The sequence below is a fragment of the Coregonus lavaretus genome (genome assembly GCF_964263955.1).
Source record: "Coregonus lavaretus genome assembly, chromosome: 24".
Taxonomy (NCBI): domain Eukaryota; kingdom Metazoa; phylum Chordata; class Actinopteri; order Salmoniformes; family Salmonidae; genus Coregonus; species Coregonus lavaretus.
In genome coordinates, this window is record NC_140011.1 from 36144264 (window position 1) to 36166110 (window position 21847).

The window sequence follows — 21847 nt, forward strand, 5'->3', positions numbered from 1 at the left end:
TGTGCTTCACGGTTGGAATGGTGTTCTTCGGCTTGCAAGTGACGCCCTTTTTCCTCCAAACATAACGATGGTCATTATGGCCAAACAGTTCTATTTTTGTTTCATCAGACCAGAGGACATTTCTCCAAAAAGTACGATCTTTGTCCCCAAGTCCTAACCGACTTGCCAAAACTATCGTTTGTTAACAAGAAATTTGTGGAGTGGTTGAAAAACAAGTTTTAATGACTCCAACCTAAGTGCATGTAAACTTCTGACTTCAACTGTAATAATGTATAAAATACAACAGATACATCAAAACCTATGGCACCTTTCCCCCTTAAATTGGTAATGTATTTTGATGGACAGATAGTTGGAGAGACAGGAACGATAGAGAGGAGTGTCAGGAAGATGGTGAGTTAGATTCGAACCCTTGCCAACAGTGGTATATGTATGAGGAAGGCAGCATCACTAGCAGCAGCACTAACTCCAAGACCACCCGCTGGCCACATCATAAAAAACACTTTTATTGTGATACTCACGACAGAATAAAAAAACTGGTATTTTCAGTGTACTGTAGACTACAATATATATATATATATATTTGTAAAAGTTTGTTCATGTTGGTTACATTACTGGCCTCTTGTTACATGATTTAAGTAAAAGTTTATTTAAAATTCATCACGACAAGTGGTTTTATGTAAAGCTCAATCCACATGATTTTCTGTTTAAAACAAAGTGTCAGGGCAACACCTTCAAATATAAAATTGTTCACATGATAACCTGAGCTGGTTTATGCAAACTATGCACCTTGTTGTTAAAATTCAAGGGGTATATATTTCAAGAGTTAAAATGAGTGATTAGCAGTAGGGTATGTTATGGAATGCCCCTTTCAAATCAAAACAGCTTTATATGGTAATATCAATGGATTGATGTTTCCCTTCTTTTGAAATCTTTTATTCCAATTCCAGGTCAGATATCAGGGCCACAGGAATCCTCATCCGTCACAAAGTTTTATCCCATATTTGTGTTAAGACTTTGGATGTTGACCTGATTGTGTGCATTTTCCAGCCTTTGCTTTTGCACACTGTGATGAACTCCATAACAGAAGTAGATCAATAACCCTGTGAAGAAATACAATGTCACTAATCATTTTCATACAATGGCATGACATCATTTATTTTTAAATGTCATTGTATGCATTGTTGAAGAAGTCAATTCAACATCTATTCCACGTTGGTTGAACTTAATTTAATTGAAATGACGTGGAAATAACATTGATTCAACCAGTGTGTGCCCAGTGGGTTCCTAGGTTCCTTACCCACTGCCATCCAAACAGCATAGCGAATCCATGTGTCTCCTCCCAACTGAACCATCAGATAGACATTGACAAATGTACTCACAATAGGAAGTGCTGGTATAAAAGGAACCTGCAGAGATAACAAACAAAATGGGTCAAAATTGCAGAGAATCTAAGTTAAGCTTTGACGCAATGGTTTCATACCACTGTACTGTAGATCAAGAGTCAACTGAAATGTTACCATAAAAGCAGCTTTTGTTGTATTCTGAGGCTGTCTCCAGATGATGAAAACAGTGAGGACCAGCATCAAAAGGATCACAGAGACGATTAAAATGCTCCACCACTCCTGGTTCATCAGGGAATCCACAGCCTTGGTCAGGACAACGCTCAGAATAATTGCTAAAAGGACTGGGGAGGATAAAGCAAATGTGTCAGACCTCTAAGACAGTATGAGACTGGATATAAAAGGAAACAGGATATAAAGAAAATCACTCACTGATAAAGACTGTGAACATGGATACATTTTTAGAGGTTTGAGCATTGGGCTGAGAAGGAGGGTTTAGGGCCTCTATCATCGAAAATGATTCAGATGTATTATCACTGGACTCCTCACCGAGATCTGGTTGGTACCTAAACGCATACACAGTAACCAGATAAAATGCATACATGCTTTGGTGTTAAATCATATTGTGTAAAATGTCTCCGTTCAGATCAATCAAGCATACCTCAATATGAGAATACATATTGCTACAAGAGTGTAGGCAAAGAGTGTTCCAATTGACATCATGTCCACAAGTGCCTTCAGGTCAAATAATAGAGCCATGATTGCTGCAAAAACAAAAAGTTGATAACATAGTACATTGTGAATACCAACCAAACAAGGAACAGCATCTGCATTTTAAAATGTCAATACATAGTTCGATGACCTAGGCTTGATGATATTGTGCTGCTCAGCAGCTTTACCTGCCACAACACCAGAAGATAGAGTGGCTACCACAGGACTTTGTCGAGAACTCATGTTACTGAGTGGCTTGAAGAGCAGCCCGTCCCTGGCCATCGCAAAAAGGACCCGGGGCATGGGAAACATGGATCCTAGAAGACTGCAAAACCAACACACCATTTACAATCCACCACTTAAACTTTACAAATGACAATACAGGGGACAACTTCTGTAATTATATATAATACCATATTTACAATCCACCACATAAACTTTACAAATGACACTACGGGGGACAACTTCTGTAATTATATATAATACCATACCATACCTTGTTGAAAGTGCACAGAGGGAGCCTACAGCCACAGCGTACTTTGCAGGGCCCCAGCCGATGTATGTAAAGGCCACAGGTAATGGGCTATTGACGCTGAGCATGCAATAGGGCATCATGAGGGTCAGGGCTGCCGACACGCCAAAGTAAGCCAGGAAACAGATCAGCAGGGATGCTACGATGCCCAGAGGGATGGACTTCTGAGGGTTCTGCACCTCCTCCCCTGGGAGATTACACATACAGATGTTATACATACAGATGAGACAATGGCATCATTGATTCTACTATTGATCATTCTAAAATGCCCAAGGTTTTCAGCACAATTATACAACAGTTACCTGTTGTGGCTATGCAGTCAAATCCAACAAAGGCGTAAAAACAGGTTGCAGCTCCTGCCAATGTTCCCTCAACACCAAAGGGGAAGAAGCCACCAACACCATAATTTGTTGTTTCATTTAGTGCCGATGTGAAGTTTCTGAAGGGGAATGACACACTTCATGTTATTTGAATTTCAATTTACTGTAATTCATTAGAACACTTACATCGTATTTCATAATAGTGCTGGGATTAAAAGTAAAAAAACTTCATACCCATTTGTTGTTATGTTCAGGATAGTGTCCTCACTAATGTACCAGTTGTTAATGTCACCTTTGATGAAGCCAGCGATGATAACAAACCCCAACACCACTGTATTAACTGCTGTGAAAACCTTATTCACAATAGCAGACTCTTTAACGCCAAATGCAAGGATCCCTATGGAAGTGATACATTATGTAAGCTCCTTATATAGTATACTATATATATATATACACAGTGGGGAAAAAAAGTATTTAGTCAGCCACCAATTGTGCAAGTTCTCCCACTTAAAAAGATGAGAGAGGCCTGTAATTTTCATCATAGGTACACGTCAACTATGACAGACAAAATGAGAAAAAAAAGTTCCGAAAATCACATTGTAGGATCTTTAATGAATTTATTTGCAAATTATGGTGGAAAATAAGTATTTGGTCAATAACAAAAGTTTCTCAATACTTTGTTATATACCCTTTGTTGGCAATGACACAGGTCAAACGTTTTCTGTAAGTCTTCACAAGGTTTTCACACACTGTTGCTGGTATTTTGGCCCATTCCTCCATGCAGATCTCCTCTAGAGCAGTGATGTTTTGGGGCTGTCGCTGGGCAACACGGACTTTCAACTCCCTCCAAAGATTTTCTATGGGGTTGAGATCTGGAGACTGGCTAGAACACTCCAGGACCTTGAAATGCTTCTTATGAAGCCACTCCTTCGTTGCCCGGGCGGTGTGTTTGGGATCATTGTCATGCTGAAAGACCCAGCCACGTTTCATCTTCAATGTCCTTGCTGATGGAAGGAGGTTTTCACTAAAAATCTCACAATACATGGCCCCATTCATTCTTTCCTTTACACGGATCAGTCGTCCTGGTCCCTTTGCAGAAAAACAGCCCCAAAGCATGATGTTTCCACCCCCATGCTTCACAGTAGGTATGGTGTTCTTTGGATGCAACTCAGCATTCTTTGTCCTCCAAACACGACGAGTTGAGTTTTTACCAAAAAGTTATATTTTGTTTTCATCTGACCATATGACATTCTCCCAATCCTCTTCTGGATCATCCAAATGCACTCTAGCAAACTTCAGACGGGCCTGGACATGTACTGGCTTAAGCAGGGGGACACGTCTGGCACTGCAGGATTTGAGTCCCTGGCGGCGTAGTGTGTTACTGATGGTAGGCTTTGTTACTTTGGTCCCAGCTCTCTGCAGGTCATTCACTAGGGCCCCCCGTGTGGTTCTGGGATTTTTGCTCACCGTTCTTGTGATCATTTTGACCCCACGGGGTGAGATCTTGCGTGGAGCCCCAGATCGAGGGAGATTATCAGTGGTCTTGTATGTCTTTCATTTCCTAATAATTGCTCCCACAGTTGATTTCTTCAAACCAAGCTGCTTACCTATTGCAGATTCAGTCTTCCCAGCCTGGTGCAGGTCTACAATTTTGTTTCTGGTGTCCTTTGACAGCTCTTTGATCTTGGCCATAGTGGAGTTTGGAGTGTGACTGTTTGAGGTTGTGGACAGGTGTCTTTTATACTGATAACAAGTTCAAACAGGTGCCATTAATACAGGTAACGAGTGGAGGACAGAGGAGCCTCTTAAAGAAGTTGTTACAGGTCTGTGAGAGCCAGAAATCTTGCTTGTTTGTAGGTGACCAAATACTTCTTTTCCACCATAATTTGCAAATAAATTCATTAAAAATCCTACAATGTGATTTTCTGGATTTCTTTTTCTCGATTTGTCTGTCATAGTTGACGTGTACCTATGATGAAAATTACAGGCCTCTCTCATCTTTTTAAGTGGGAGAACTTGTACAATTGGTGGCTGACTAAATACTGTTTCCCCCCACTGTATATATATATTAATATATATATATATATATATATATATATATATATATATATACAGTACCAGTCAAAAGTTTGGACACACTACTCATTGAAGGGTTTTTCTTTATTTTTACTATTTTCTACATTGTAGAATAATAGTGAAGACATCAAAACTATGAAATAACACATATGGAATCATGTAGTAACCAAAAAAGTATTCAACAAATCAAAGTATATTTTATATTTGAGATTCTTCAAATAGCCACCCTTTGCCTTGATGACAGCTTTGCACACTCTTGGCATTCTCTCAACCAGCTTCACCTGGAACACTTTTCCAACAGTCTTGAAGGAGTTCCCACATATGCTGAGCACTTGTTGGCTGCTTTTCCGTCACTCTGCCATCCGACTCATCCCAAACCATCTCAATTGGGTTGAGGTCGGGGGATTGTGGAGGCCAGGTCCATCACTCTCCTTCTTGGTCAAATAGCCCTTACACAGTCTGGAGGTGTGTTGGGTCATTGTCCTGTTGAAAAACAAATGGTAGTCCCACTAAGCCCAAACCAGATGGGATGGCGTATCGCTGCAGAATGCTGTGGTAGCCATGCTGGTTAAGTGTGCCTTGAATTCTAAATAAATTACAGACAGTGTCACCAGCAAAGCACCCCCACACCATAACACCTCCTCCTCCATGCTTTATGGTGGGAAAAACACATGCGGATATCATCTGTTCACCCACACCACGTCTCACAAAGACACGGCGGTTGGAACCAAAAATCTCAAATTTGGACTCCAGACCAAAGGACAGATTTCCAACGGTCTAATGTCCATTGCTCGTGTTTCTTGGCCCAAGCAAATCTCTTCTTCTTATTGGTGTCCTTTAGTAGTGGTTTCCTTGCAGCAATTTGACCATGAATGCCTGATTCTCACAGTCCCCTCTGAACAGTTGATGTTGAGATGTGTCTGTGACTTGAACTCTGTGAAGCATTTATTTGGGCTGCAATTTCTGAGGATGGTAACTCTAATGAACTTATCCTCTGCAGCAGAGGTAACTCTGGGTCTTCCATTCCTGTGGCGGTCCTCATGAGAGCCAGTTTCATCATAGCGCTTGATGGTTTTTGGGACGGCACTTGAAGAAACTTTCAAAATTCTTGAAATGTTCCATATTGACTGACCTTCATGTCTTAAAGTAATGATGGACTGTCGTTTCTCTTTGCTTATTTGAGCTGTTCTTGCCATAAAATGGACTTGGTCTTTTACCAAATAGGGCTATCTTCTGTATACCCCCCCTACCTTGTCACAACACAACTGATTGGCTCAAACGCATCAAGGCAAAGGGTGGCTATTTGAAGAATCTCAAACATAAAATATATTTTGATTTGTTTAACACTTTTTTGTTTCCATATGTGTTATGTCATTGTTTTGATGTCTTCACTATTATACTACAATGTAGAAAATAGTAAAAATAAAGAAAAACCCTTGAATGAGTAGGTGTGTCCAAACCTTTGACTGGTACTGTATATATATAGTTATTTACTGTCACCATTGACCAGTTATTTTGCCCCATTAAACCTTTCTGATAATAGCACTTGCCTGCCAACAGCATGATGAGAGCAGCAGCAAAGAAGTCTGGGTAGGTAGCGAGGCCTGGCATATCCATTGCTGCATGTTGACCCAAAGAGTTGGCAATGGCATTTCCAATGAGGTCATCAAAAGTCCCACTCCATGCCCTGGCTACACTTGATGTTCCTGATCAGAGAAAAAATCAAGAAACCAAAGCAGGTGATGTCGGCTATGTTTAAAGGATAATTACAGTATGTCAATGAGACATTGTCAATGCAGCAGTGAACTGTAATTGTTACTGTTGATTGTTTCTTGTCATGCTTTATACAAACCTTATGGGCTTGAGCTCTGACAGTAGCTTCCAATAAAACGTATTTTGCATCAAATATTCTATATTCCATATTAGATGTCACTTGCCTATGACATATGACAGCAACAAGTTCCAGCCAGTGATGAAGGCCCAAATCTCCCCCACCGTCACATAGCTGTACAGGTAGGCAGAGCCAGTCTTGGGCACACGCGCTCCAAATTCAGCATAGCACAGCCCTGCGAAAATTGAAGCTATTGCTGCCACAAGGAAAGAGATCATTATACTGGGCCCAGCTACGGCCCTGGCCACCTCTCCTGACAGCACATACACGCCAGCCCCCAGTGTGCTGCCAACCCCCAGAGCCACCAGGTCAAGGGTAGTCAGACATCGTTTGAAGTTGGACACCTCCCCCTCTGGCTCCAGGGGCTTCCTACGAGACAGGCTCTGTATGAACAGTAACAGCCTGGCACCAGACATCCTGCAAGAGCAGAAGATCTGCCCATCAAAATGCCATTTATCGCATAATTTGTACAACCAACTGTTTTAGAACACTGAGTAATGGTAGGCCTGTATTACATCAAAACAGAATTCAAATGTATAGACTGACTCTATCTATCAACCAATGACAAGCAGTGTTGATTTGAATTATAGATCTACTGTAAACTGTTGTACATACTGCTTGTAAGACACTACAGACAAAGCTACTACTATTGTAAACCTTTGCAAGCAGTACATTCAGTCTCTAGTATTTCATAAATAGGATTAGATAATCTTCCACATGCATTACAAATTTGATAACAAGATCAGAGTGACAAATACAATATTTAATATGTCAAAATCAAACAAAGCTATGACCAGCTGTATGTTTAACTCATATGAAATTAATCAAGCAAACAATTAGCTGTTTTCTTTTGAAATTATATTTGTGATGGACTGTAGCAGTGGATTTTCTTCTCCCTGTTTCATAAATACTAGATAGATATTAGATATTTGCAGTTCATGCATGGAAGAGATACTGCCTGTAGGGCAGCAGATGAGACCATACAGATCCACTCCATTAGCACCAAGGCTGCAGTACAGAAGGCTACAGTGCATGTCACTATTAGTATTAAATTAAGGTAATCTTACCTTCTTGGCCGTGTGCTAAGGTGCGGACTCTCTGGGTTGTCCTGCATTCTGTCCTCGGTATTTGTGGGCACAAACCCATCCTATAGCTTCTCTCCTGTTAACTTTCACATCTCTGAAGTACAAGCATTTTAGACAGATTATGTTACATTTCAGATGTCTGTGCCATTTCTGAAAAAAAGAGGATCAAGACTGATTTTTCTAGAACTTGGACTTGGTCCGCAACCTGTCCATAATTGGTAATGTCAACGGCTCAATGGGATGTTTTAGAGAATATGTCCAATAGACTGGGGTTTTAATTAATTCTTTGTTTATTGTTTTATTGAATTATTGTTTTTTGGTTACAGTATGGTGGTGAATTCATTATTTTAGGGATGCATGGTAGTGACTTGAGCTTGATGCTCACCCTCATGGCAAAACCTATATGAACATTCCAGAACAGGGCACATTTAGGTGACTTGTGACGTAAAAGGTAATAAGGTACATACAGTATTTCATAATTTACTCATGTATTTCTTAACCGGTTGATGATCACAGTCCTCCAGAAGGTGTATCAAATCCCCACTTCAATAGATCTTATTCTCTAATAGGAAATGTTTTGGGTTTATGGCTTTTTGACTGTAGTCTACTACTGTATGGAAATTTTACAACCACAGACAAACATGTAGTGTGATATATGACAATAAATCATAATTAAATAAAACACTGCATGCTTATTTTGTATTTTGTCGTTATTGCTTCCACTAAATTTCATGAGTTCTAAAATGTCAATGATTATGGTTCGTTATATTTACGTGCTCTGAGAGTGCAAAATAAACATGCTTTAGAATTCACTATGAAAACTGAGTGTAGGCCCACTCCCTCCAGTCCAGAAGCTCTGTACTGCATGTGTGGAATCCTCTGATTTCTGTGGAGAAACCATACCCATTACATTAGGAAAACTGTTGTAATGAACATTTATGAGTATGGTGGGCTGAATTTTCTGGACTTTACTACCTTAAATAATACTTTTAAGATCAATTGGATAAAACAATTCCTAAGAAGACCCACTTCTATGTGGAACTTTATTCCTCATCATGTCTTCTCTACATTTGGTGGCCTAAACTTCATGTTAATTATAATATTGACAAAGTTCCAGTGAAACAGGTTTTCTTGTCATGGTCCTTAATTTATAAGCATCATTTTTTTCCACACAAAAATTATATATGGAATAATCGGGACATATTGTATAAAAATAGTTCTTTGTTTTTAGAATATTGGTTCTGAAATAATATCCTATTGGTGAGCCAACTTGTAAATGCAGAGGGTATTTTACTTAATTATGAGGAATTCTTATCACTTTACAAGATCCCTGTAAGACATAAATATTTAGCAATTGTTTTAGATGCCCTTCCCTCAGGTGTTGCTTTATTATTCAGGAAGGTGTCAAGACCTGACCCTCAAAACATACGTACGATGTTGACTCATCAGTAGGAAAGATTGGTTTTCTTTACCTCCATTCAACAACAATAGAGCTATATGAGCCTTGTTTCAACAGGATGTTGTATCTATACCTTATGTCATGCCTTATTGGAATGGTTTTATTGATAATATCTATTGGAAAAACTTTGGATGTTGCCACACACATACCTACTTATTAACAAAATGAAGGACGTTTCTTTTAAAATGATTCAGAAATATTATCCTGCCAACCACTATATGAAGAAGTTTAAGAAAAACATAAATTCAGATTGTACCTTTTGTAATGACAATCTTTTTGGCATTGTATTCATGTAAGGAATCTGTGGCAAGACATCAGTAGATTTATAATTGAACACATTTATGAAGATTTTGCACTATTATGGAGAGATGTATTGCTTGGATTCTTTACCTATGATATAAATAAGTTGAAAATAATTGGTCATTTAGCAGACGCTCTTATCCAGAGCGACTTACAGGAGCAATTAGGGTTAAGTGCCTTGCTCAAGGGCACATCGACAAATTTTTCACCTAGTCGGCTCGGGGATTAGAACCAGCGACCTTTCGGTTACTGGCACAACGCTCTTAACCACTAAGCTACCTGCCGCCCTTGAAACTATTTTATGTAATTAATTTCATAATTCTTTTGGCCAAATTTCATATTCACAAATGTAAATGTACAAACAAAACACTACATTTTCTTACCTTACAAAAAAATATAAATATGTATATTTCAGACAATTAAATACTCTATCAACAAAAAAGCTGTTAGAATTATAAATGTGTGTATGTCCCTTAAGGTCCTTGTGTAATGTGATATTGTACCCCCTAGCCCAAATGTCCTTTGTATATTCTTTGTATGTACTTTTTGTATTGATTTGTTAATTTAAAAAAAGTTAAAAAATAATAATCCTCTGATTTCCCCTCAACAAATGTCGATAACATGCCCTGAAGAAGAATGAAAACGACCGTATCTTGCCTACGGCGCCATCTTGTGGTAAATGCTCAAAGTACATCGGTGATAGGCCAACATGTCATAACTGAAGTTTAATAAGAGATACTGTATATAATGACGAGATGGTCTTATCTCCGACCTAACAATGGGAGTCGTCCCGAAGGCGGGAAGGCAGCTGCCTGCAAGGCGGTCTGCGTTTCCGTCTGCTTATCGCTGTATTCCCGCGTGGAATGATTTTGACGGGAGTGGACCCTCTCGCTTTGCCTCTTCCTCTCTGGTTTAATCGATATTTCGTCAAAATCCACCGGAAGAACCCCTTTCAATTATCTGCGACACCTCAAGTGCAACACCTGCCTCGTCAAACTAATTACATTAATGATGGCGTGCGTTGCAGTTCGCTTGGTAAGGTTTCGTTAGGCTATATTTTGCTGGAATATAAGTGTTCAATTGCTTGATTTCGAAATCAATTTGACAAACATTTTTTTTACCAAACAATTTTGTTAAAATGTTTGCTTGTTTGATTCCGTTGACTTTTAATCAAATCGAAGTCACCTCCCTACTCTCTCGTTGCCTATATGCCTATTTATAAATGTCTTCTCCCATTTTTAGGACAAAGGAGCCCTAAAAAAGATTGATGGAGCCAAAAAAAGGCTTGATAACAAAGTGGTACGTGTTGTTGTGGAGCCACATGTGAAGCATCCCCTACAAAACAGGTGTGTTTTCAGGTTGAGAGATTCCTAGTACATGTTAATTACTTTGAGGTTTCTATTGTTTTTTGTTTGTTTTGTCAATCAATAACATTTATGGCTCATACCTGGGGTGTATTCATTACGTCGATTCTGTTGTAAAACGTTCCGTCTGATAAACGTTTACTCAACGGAAAACGTTTTGCAACGAAAACTAATTTCTATTAGATAAATTCAGGAAGGGCCCTCTGTTTCATTTCATTTACTATTTTTGGTTATTTTAACTAAACGGTTTCTGTTGCAAAACGTAGTTAATGCGCAATTCACTTTACAATTCAGATAACAATTGAAATATGAAGAGGGTCCACCAACCTCTGCTTTTATTCTATTCTATCACTTGTGTGTTTCAGATGGGCCCTCTGGTTCTACAAGAACGATAAAAGCAAAATGTGGCAGGATAATCTGAGACTCATCACAAAGTTTGACACAGTGGAAGACTTCTGGGCGTGAGTTTTGCAGTTTGTCTTTGATTTTCAGTAGGCTAAATGGCTGATATCCTTGTCAGTTTTATACAGTGGGGAAAAAAGTATTTAGTCAGCCACCAATTGTGCAAGTTCTCCCACTTAAAAAGATGAGAGGCCTGTAATTTTCATCATAGGTACACGTCAACTATGACAGACAAATTGAGAGAAAAAAAATCCAGAAAATCACATTGTAGGATTTTTAATGAATTTATTTGCAAATTATGGTGGAAAATAAGTATTTGGTCACCTACAAACAAGCAAGATTTCTGGCTCTCACAGACCTGTAACTTTTTCTTTAAGAGGCTCCTCTGTCCTCCACTCGTTACCTGTATTAATGGCACCTGTTTGAACTTGTTATCAGTATAAAAGACACCTGTCCACAACCTCAAACAGTCACACTCCAAACTCCACTATGGCCAAGACCAAAGAGCTGTCAAAGGACACCAGAAACAAAATTGTAGACCTGCACCAGGCTGGGAAGACTGAATCTGCAATAGGTAAGCAGCTTGGTTTGAAGAAATCAACTGTGGGAGCAATTATTAGGAAATGGAAGACATACAAGACCACTGATAATCTCCCTCGATCTGGGGCTCCACGCAAGGTCTCACCCCGTGGGGTCAAAATGATCACAAGAACGGTGAGCAAAAATCCCAGAACCACACGGGGGGACCTAGTGAATGACCTGCAGAGAGCTGGGACCAAAGTAACAAAGCTTACCATCAGTAACACACTACGCCGCCAGGGACTCAAATCCTGCAGTGCCAAACGTGTCCCCCTGCTTAAGCCAGTACATGTCCAGGCCCGTCTGAAGTTTGCTAGAGTGCATTTGGATGATCCAGAAGAGGATTGGGAGAATGTCATATGGTCAGATGAAACCGAAATAGAACTTTTTGGTAAAAAAGTTCGCCTGGACAACGGAGTGGCTTCGTAAGAAGCATTTCATGGTCCTGGAGTGGCCTAGCCAGTCTCCAGATCTCAACCCCATAGAAAATCTTTGGAGGGAGTTGAAAGTCTGTGTTGCCCAGCGACAGCCCCAAAACATCACTGCTCTAGAGGAGATCTGCATGGAGGAATGGACCAAAATACCAGCAACAGTGTGTGAAAACCTTGTGAAGACTTACAGAAAACGTTTGACCTGTGTCATTGCCAACAAAGGGTATATAACAAAGTATTGAGAAACTTTTATTGACCAAATACTTATTTTCCACCGTAATTTGCAAATAAAGTCATTAAAAATCCTACAATGTGATTTTCTGGAGAAAAAAAATTCTCATTTTGTCTGTCATAGTTGACGTGTACCTATGATGATAAATTACAGGCCTCATCTTTTTAAGTGGGAGAACTTGCACAATTGGTGGCTGACTAAATACTTTTTTCCCCCCACTGTACCTACTGTGGATATTGCAACTTCTAGGCAAGTGTCAGTAAATTAAACCTACAAAAGTATGTTGGGAACCTATGATTTAGGTCACCACCACTTGTATTGTTTTCTCGACTGAAAATGTATTTGGTTTTATAGGTTGTACAACAACATTCAGCTGGTGAGCAAGCTTTCATCTGGTTGCGACTACTCCGTTTTCAAGGTGATGTAGACTTGTGGAGAAATGTCTCCTTCAGTTTGAGGTTTTCAATTTCCATCATACTTCTCATACATGTACTCCTATATTACTTGGACTAAAGTGATACTGTCACTTCCCCCAGGATGGCATTGAGCCAATGTGGGAAGACAGGCGTAACAAGTGTGGAGGACGCTGGCTGATTACACTGTCGAAGCAGCAGAGGCACACTGAACTCGACCGCTTCTGGAAGGAGACGGTCAGTTGTTGGTCCACTCTGCTTTACACTTTACACTTTTGTATCACTGAAAGCCAGAAATACTGTGTGCTCAAGATTTGTCAGGAAGCTGATTCAAATCCAAATAAAATGATTGGTCGCATACACATACTGTATTTAGCAGATGGTATTGCGGGTGTAGCGAAATGCTTGTGTTCCTAGCTCCAACAGTGCAGTATAATCTAACAATACACACATCTAAAAGTAAAATAATTGAATTAAGATAATATAAATATTCGGACGAGCAATGTCTGAGTCCGGAGTATAAATATGTGATGTGTAGACATTATACTACATTCTATCCACATACTGTCCATATCTGAAGAATACGTAGGATAGAATAGTATATGTACAGCAATAGATTAAAAGGATAGGCCTTGACTAGAATACAGTATATACATATGAAATGGATAAAACGGAATGGAAATATTATTAAAGTGACCAGTGTTCCATGTCTATGTACATAGGGCAGCAGCCTCCAAGATGCAATGTTGAGTAACCGGGTGGTAGCCGGCTAGTGACTAAGTTCAGGGCTGGGTACTGGGTGGAGGCTGGGAGTCTGGCCTTCAGATGGAAGCTGTTTTTCAGTCCCAGCTTTGATGCACCTGTACTGACCTTGCCTTCTGGATGATAGCAGGGTGAACAGGCTGTGGCTGAGGTCCTTGATGATCTTGGCCTTCGTGTGACACCGGGTGCTGTAGATGTCCTGGAGGGCAGGCAGACCACACCACCCTCTGGAGAGCCCTGTGGTTGCGGACAGTGCAGTTGCCATACCAGGCGGTGATACAGCCCGACAGGATGCTTTCAATGACGCATCTGTAAATGCTTGAGGATCTTAGGGGCCAATAATTTCTTTAGCTTCCTGAGGTTGAAGAGGCGCCATTGCGGCTGCACCACACTGCCTGTGTGGGTGGACCATTTCAGATTGTCAGTGATGTGTACGCTGACAAACTTGATGCTTTTCACCTTCTCCACTGCAGCCCGTGGATGGGGGCGTGCTCCCACTGCCGTTTCCTGAAGTCCACGTTCAGCTCCTTTTGTTTTGTTGAGGGAGAGGTTATTTTCCTGGCACCACTCCGCCAGGCCGCTCACCACCTCCCTGTAGGCTCTCTCGTTATTGTTGGTAATCAGGCCTACCGCTGTTGTCGTCCGCAAACTTGATAATTAAGTTGGAGGTGTGCGTGGCCACGCAGTCATAGGAGTACAGGAGGGGGCTGAGCACGCGCCCCTGTGTTGAGGATCAGCGTAGTGGTGTTGCCTACCTTCACCACGGTGGCCCGTCAGGAGGTCCAGGACCCAGTTGCACATGGGGTTCAGACCCAGGGCCCCGTAATACTGAGGAAACCAATTAGTTATTTTAAATATTTTTTAACAGCTCCTTTGCCTCATTGGAGAGGGCTTTGGCTCCTTCAGCAGGGACGTTTGCGGTGCTGTCGTCAATGTTCGAGCCAAAGGTGACAAAATCGCCGTCTGGACCACCAATACAGAGAATGGAGAAGCAGTTACCTATATTGGGTAAGTCCAGCATTATTCAGTGTGGCCGGACCAAATGACTCGTTTCTGTAGTGTCATGTCTGCCCTGATTCACAGGCATCTTGACAGACTTATGGCATACTTGCCTTGAACAGTCATAGATTTTACCTGCCGGCTTCACTCACCTCAGTCAATAAACAGCCAGGCTTGGACCAGATCCCACAGAAGCCGGATGTGGCCTGTTGGCAGCCATGTTGTAAACTATAATTGTTGAGGATGAGGACATCTGCTTAGCAACCTAATGAAAAATGGATGTCCACTAGACTAAGGAAAGACCTAATGGTGCAATCTATTGCTCCCAGGATATTAGTATTACATATGGCATTGGCTACAGATAATTGACATCAACAGTTGCCCCCATACAGCCAGATTTAACAGCATTTCTTTATTTTCAAAGCTACCTTTTTGTTTGATCATGTGATTGGTCAGTTAAATTAATGTTTTATCATGATTCATATTTTCAGACGGAAGTACAAGGAAGGACTAGGCCTACCTCCAAAACTCGTCATTGGATATCAAGCCCATGCAGACACAGCCACCAAAAGCAATTCAATAACAAAGAACAAGTTTGTGGTGTAGAAATGTTATTGTTTTTCCAAGTCTCCTATAGCAAAGGACAAGTCTACTCTTTAAGTTTTTCTGTACTGTAATTTATCATGTTAAGTTTGTATTTGCGCTTAATTCAATACCTAATTTAAGTAGTACATTTGGCATGATACATGTGGGAGACGTTTCTTTTTGAAGAAGGTTAGACATTTTGTGTGGCCTACAAATAAAATATATATGGACTGTATTTGTCTTTGCATTTTTCTTCAAAGATCTTGGAATGCCATTTGGCACAACACTAACCCCTGAATATAAACAAAAAATGCTGTTCCTGTGCTGTAAAGAATTTGTTCCACCATTTCAGTGCTCAACTGTAAGATTTGGGAAGTACCTTTTAGACTTAGTGCAATTTACTCAACTACAAAAACTTGAAAAAGGAGTGACCAAAGATTGGCTTAATTAGCTAAAGGAAATGGACTGCCCTCCTAGTTAATGTTTAATCTAGTTCAGATGCAGGGCTTGGCGAAACCACTGAGCTGAATTAATTCAAGAGACTAGAATTGCGGGAGTCTTTGTTCCAACAGCATTACATTTTTGTTCTAACAGTTGAATTTCCTTTGGTTAGTCTGAAATCAAGCATTATCAAGGTAAGTTTCTTGCCTCAGCTCTGTATATAGCTCTTTATATAAGATGGATAGTGTTTTTGTATACCATTAAATGCACTCACATTAACTGTTAATATACAATTTCCCAAAAGCACAATCATTGGGTTAATCTTAACACCTGTTTCACACGTTTAATTTCATTTAGTTCGTTTACTAAATATGCATTACCTTTGTTAATGTATGCCATGGAAATAACTCATTTGTGTTTTGTATTTATCATTAAATAAAAAAAACTAATTTGAGTGTATTCATAAAGGGAAGACTAAGGATCTAGGTAGACTACCTACCTTCTTGGAAGATGTTTGCTTTCAATTATGCATTGTGTTTTGGGTACTACGTGACCTGTTACTCTCAGACATTACTATGCCACGTGAAATTCAATTATGGTTGATGGTAGCCTTGTTATCCATCCTCCTTGGGTTTTCATTATTGGAATCTCTTTCAATAACTTGCCAGTCACAGCAACCATGGTATCATTGTGCACTGTGGATGTACAGTATATCAGATGTTCATTTCTTACAGTTGGGCATACATTTGAAAGTCAGGTTGGTATAGATAGGGCATGCCGACCTCTGTATAACCTGTCCAGTATCCTTTTCCAGAGAGTGTTCTAGCAAGCTTTTGCTCAATAGCACAATCCTGCCCTAGCATTTTTCCAGGATAATTAGCCAGATGCAGGACCATTATTCTCCATGGCGACAGGGTACACTGGTCACAGCATTGCACTAGCAGGAAGGAAGGGCAGTGGAGTGTGACGCCGCTCTCAGTTCATGTCACTCCTACTGTGCGTCTACAAGAGGAAAAAGACTACGACAATAGGAGCTCAGGAACTTGTAATGCTTTTATACCCAAAAGGGTTCATGGCGCAGAGCGACTTTTTCCGCAATGTTTTACGTTGGACAAGATCTAACGAACAATGGCAGTCATTAGGGCCAAACATGGTTAGCTGTCATAGTTCATTAACCTCCTTTAAAACATTTGTTCCTCTTTTTAATATTTTTTTACAGGGTTGAGTAAGACAAACAATTGAGTTGTCAAACTAAGTGTATACACATTTCCAGTTCTCTCTTTAATGGATGTCTCACACTGATGTTCTTCAGAGCAAGAACAGCATGAGTCAGAAACAACAAGGCGACAGACAGTCACTGGAGGGGACAAGACTGAGGTGAACTCTGAAGTCTGTGCTGAGAGGACAAGCCCCTCCTGAGAGCTGAATGATGAGATTTTACCTGTATTACCTGGTGTTTTTGGGCTCCAGTTCTGTCATCTCCACCTATGGGCCTCATCAGAGAGCACAGAAGACTGGGGATATTCTACTGGGCGGGCTGTTTCCAATGCACTTTGGTGTTACCTCCAAAGACCAAGACCTGGCAGCGCGGCCAGAATCCACAGAGTGTGTTAGGTAAGGTTTGAATCGGCAATTGAGGCTGTATGTTTTTTTTGTATGTAAAACTGTATAAAACTATGCTTGGTGCTAACTGTCAATGAAATTGTATTTAAATTAATAAATGAATGCATTGCAGTCAGTATTATTGGATTGTACTTCATGAAAACCAAAAGGTATGCATGTTATGGCGTGCCGCCCCTTGCAGGTACAATTTCCGGGGATTCCGTTGGCTTCAGGCCATGATTTTTGCAATAGAGGAGATCAACAACAGCAGTACCCTCCTGCCCAACATCACACTGGGCTACAGGATCTTTGACACCTGCAACACTGTGTCCAAGGCCCTGGAGGCTACCCTCAGTTTCGTAGCACAGAATAAGATTGACTCTCTGAACTTGGATGAATTCTGTAACTGCACAGATCACATCCCATCGACTATAGCAGTGGTGGGGGCATCTGGGTCAGCAGTCTCCACTGCTGTTGCCAATCTGTTGGGCCTCTTCTACATTCCACAGGTGAGCTACAATCTCAATTCCAATGTCCTGATTTATTTAAATCAAACAATTTCAATATATCACAGTAACTTTATTCCCCCTGTATTGCTGCAGATCAGCTATGCCTCTTCCAGTCGCCTGCTGAGCAACAAGAACCAGTTCAAATCCTTCATGAGGACCATTCCCACAGATGAGCACCAGGCCACTGCCATGGCAGATATCATCGACTACTTCCAATGGAACTGGGTCATTGCAGTAGCGTCTGATGATGAGTATGGACGTCCGGGGATTGAAAAGTTTGAGAAAGAGATGGAAGAACGAGACATTTGTATCCATCTGAGTGAGCTGATCTCTCAGTACTTTGAGGAGTGGCAAATCCAAGGGCTGGTTGACCGTATTGAGAACTCCTCGGCTAAAGTTATAGTCGTTTTCGCCAGTGGGCCTGACATTGAGCCTCTTATCAAAGAGATGGTCAGACGGAACATCACAGACCGCATCTGGTTGGCCAGCGAGGCTTGGGCAACCACCTCCCTCATCGCTAAACCAGAGTACCTTGATGTTGTAGTTGGGACCATTGGCTTTGCTCTCAGAGCAGGTGAAATACCTGGCTTCAAGGACTTCTTACAAGAGGTCACACCAAAGAAATCCAGCCACAATGAGTTTGTCAGGGAGTTTTGGGAGGAGACTTTTAACTGCTATCTGGAAGACAGCCAGAGACTGAAAGATAGTGAGAATGGGAGCACCAGTTTCAGACCCTTGTGTACTGGAGAGGAGGACATTATGGGTGCAGAGACCCCATACCTGGATTACACTCATTTTCGTATTTCCTATAATGTGTATGTTGCAGTTCACTCCATTGCACAGGCCCTGCAGGACATTCTCACCTGCATTCCTGGACGTGGTCTTTTTTCCAACAACTCATGTGCAGATATAAAGAAAATAGAAGCATGGCAGGTAAAATGAACACTTTTAAAGAGTAGGAAATTTAATTAATGTAATTCAGTATAATGACTAACAATGACAAATCCATTTGTATACTCTTTTTGTTTGCTCCCAGCTTTGTTGACCCCTTTGAGCACTTTCCTATATCCCGTCCTGATCAAATACCTGGCTCTGTATTATAGGTTCTCAAGCAGCTCAGACATTTAAACTTCTCAAACAGTATGGGAGAAAAGGTGCACTTTGATGAGAATGCTGATCCATCAGGAAACTACACCATTATCAATTGGCACCGGTCTCCTGAGGATGGCTCTGTTGTGTTTGAAGAGGTCGGCTTCTACAACATGCGAGCTAAGAGAGGAGTACAACTTTTCATTGATAACACAAAGATTCTGTGGAATGGATATAATACTGAGGTATGTTGCTCCAAACAGGGATATTAAAGGCCCAGTGCATCCAAAATGTACGTTTTTCCTGTGTTTTGCATTACATTGTACAGCAATTTATGAAACGAACACTGTAAAAGTGTGAAGAATTTGATGAAGTTATTTCCTGATAGTTGCTGGTTGAAGATACAATCTACACAGGACTTTCTGATTTGCAGGTTTTGGATGGCTGGAGTTTTGGCTTGCCTGGTGACATCACATTTACATTTTACATTTTAGTCATTTAGCAGACGCTCTTATCCAGAGCGACTTACAGTTAGTGAATACATATATTTTTTTTATACTGGCCCCCCGTGGGAATCGAACCCACAACCCTGCCGTTGCAAACACCATGCTCTATCAACTGAGCTACATCCCTGCCGGCCATTCCCTCCCCTACCCTGGACGACGCTGGGCCAATTGTGCGCCGCCCATGAGTCTCCCGGTCGCGGCCGGCTGCGACAGAGCCTGGATTCGAACCAGGATCTCTAGTGGCACAGTTAGCACAGGCGGTGTAAATTAATATAGACCAATAACAAAGAGAGTTCTTAATCTCTCTCCCAATAACAGCTAGTTTACAGATTACACATCCATCCCCCTCAGACCACTACCAGACAGTCCTAGTCTTGCTTGAGAAAGTTGTTTTTCCTAAAAAGCCATTTTTGTTGCTTTTTGACAATTTTAATGGAAAACTATTACCGTAAGGCACTTCATTGTTACCCAGAAACGATTTGATATTGAGATAAAAACGGCTGCATTGGCCTTTAAAATCTTTGCTCTGTATGCATTCTTCCTAAAATACAGTATGTCATATGTTCTGCATTTGTTTCTATTGGTTCTGTATCCAAAATCATATGATGCATGATCTTTTTCTGGGTTTCTCTCATTTCATTAGGTGCCATTCTCTAACTGTAGTGAAGATTGTGAACCAGGCACCAGAAAGGGGATCATAGAAAGCATGCCAACTTGTTGCTTTGAATGCACAGAATGCTCAGAAGGAGAGTACAGTGATCACAAAGGTAAGAAAGACATCGGGAAAAATCTTAACCACGCCGCCATATATAATCTATTGCTATTTCATATGTTTCTATCAATAATACAAACACGACTTCTCTTCCTGCAGATGCCAGTGTTTGTACCAAGTGTCCCAATGACTCATGGTCTAATGAGAACCACACATCCTGTTTCCTGAAGGAGATAGAGTTTCTGTCTTGGACAGAGCCCTTTGGGATTGCCTTGGCATTATTCTCTGTGCTGGGGGTATTCTTGACAGCATTCGTGATGGGAGTGTTTATCAGATTTCGCAACACCCCAATTGTTAAGGCCACAAACAGAGAGCTGTCCTACCTCCTCCTGTTCTCACTCATCTGCTGTTTCTCCAGCTCCCTCATCTTCATTGGTGAACCCCAGGACTGGACATGCCGTCTACGCCAGCCTGCATTCGGGATCAGTTTTGTTCTCTGCATATCCTGCATCCTGGTCAAAACTAACCGAGTACTTCTAGTGTTTGAAGCCAAGATCCCCACCAGTCTCCATCGTAAGTGGTGGGGGCTAAACTTACAGTTCCTGTTGGTGTTCCTGTTCACATTTGTGCAAGTGATGATATGTGTGGTCTGGCTTTACAATGCTCCTCCGGCGAGCTACAGGAACCATGACATTGATGAGATAATTTTCATTACCTGCAATGAGGGCTCTATGATGGCGCTAGGCTTCCTAATTGGGTACACATGCCTGCTGGCAGCCATATGCTTCTTCTTTGCATTTAAATCACGCAAACTGCCAGAGAACTTTACCGAGGCTAAGTTCATCACCTTCAGCATGCTCATCTTCTTCATCGTCTGGATCTCTTTCATCCCTGCCTACTTCAGTACTTACGGAAAGTTTGTGTCGGCTGTGGAGGTCATTGCCATACTAGCCTCCAGCTTTGGACTGCTGGCCTGTATTTTCTTCAATAAGGTCTACATCATCCTCTTCAAACCGTCCAGGAACACTATAGAGGAGGTTCGCTGTAGCACTGCGGCCCATTCTTTCAAAGTGGCAGCCAAGGCCACTCTGAGACACAGCTCAGCCTCCAGGAAGAGGTCCAGCAGTGTGGGGGGATCCTGCGCCTCAACTCCCTCCTCATCCATCAGCCTCAAGACCAATGACAATGACTCCCCATCAGGTCAGCAGAGAATCCATAAGCCAAGAGTAAGCTTTGGGAGTGGAACAGTTACTCTGTCCTTGAGCTTTGAGGAGTCCAGAAAGAATTCTATGAAATAGGGAAGTGTCTTTTGGGGGGGCCGAGGGCCCTGTCAAAACCTGAGTTGGTGTTGCATTCTTTGTTGGCTGGGTAGTTGTAGTAGAAACTATGACATTAAAATCTTTGATGTATTCATAAAGGTGACACAGCATAGGTGGCCAAGATTCCATTATATTACAATAATCTGTGTTGTTCATTATGAGGATATTTCAAAATGCTAAAAATCATA

General features: G+C 41.1%; 3 protein-coding genes across 3 annotated transcripts; 2 read left to right on the top strand and 1 right to left on the bottom strand.

The window, feature by feature from the left end:
* Positions 1-990: 990 nt before the first annotated feature.
* LOC311099851 (cationic amino acid transporter 2) lies at positions 991-7286 on the bottom strand (the record flags this gene model as incomplete). Its single annotated transcript, XM_084140583.1, has 11 exons — positions 991-1100; positions 1298-1406; positions 1518-1684; positions 1890-1906; positions 2002-2104; positions 2240-2376; positions 2548-2770; positions 2886-3022; positions 3138-3300; positions 6530-6685; positions 6917-7286. 11 exons carry the CDS (start codon positions 7284-7286, stop codon positions 991-993), a joined length of 1692 nt encoding a protein of 563 aa, XP_083996709.1.
* Positions 7287-10722: 3436 nt separating this feature from the next.
* eif4e1b (eukaryotic translation initiation factor 4E family member 1B) lies at positions 10723-15502 on the top strand (the record flags this gene model as incomplete). The annotated part of the gene is made up of 7 exons (XM_084140146.1): positions 10723-10749; positions 10957-11060; positions 11444-11539; positions 13077-13140; positions 13259-13372; positions 14766-14905; positions 15388-15502. 7 exons carry the CDS (start codon positions 10723-10725, stop codon positions 15500-15502), a joined length of 660 nt encoding a protein of 219 aa, XP_083996272.1.
* A 1849-nt stretch (positions 15503-17351) lies between these two features.
* On the top strand, positions 17352-21638 carry casr (calcium-sensing receptor; the record flags this gene model as incomplete). Its single annotated transcript, XM_084140247.1, has 6 exons — positions 17352-17536; positions 17727-18033; positions 18127-18966; positions 19137-19367; positions 20272-20395; positions 20500-21638. 6 exons carry the CDS (start codon positions 17352-17354, stop codon positions 21636-21638), a joined length of 2826 nt encoding a protein of 941 aa, XP_083996373.1.
* Between the last annotated feature and the right edge of the window lie 209 nt (positions 21639-21847).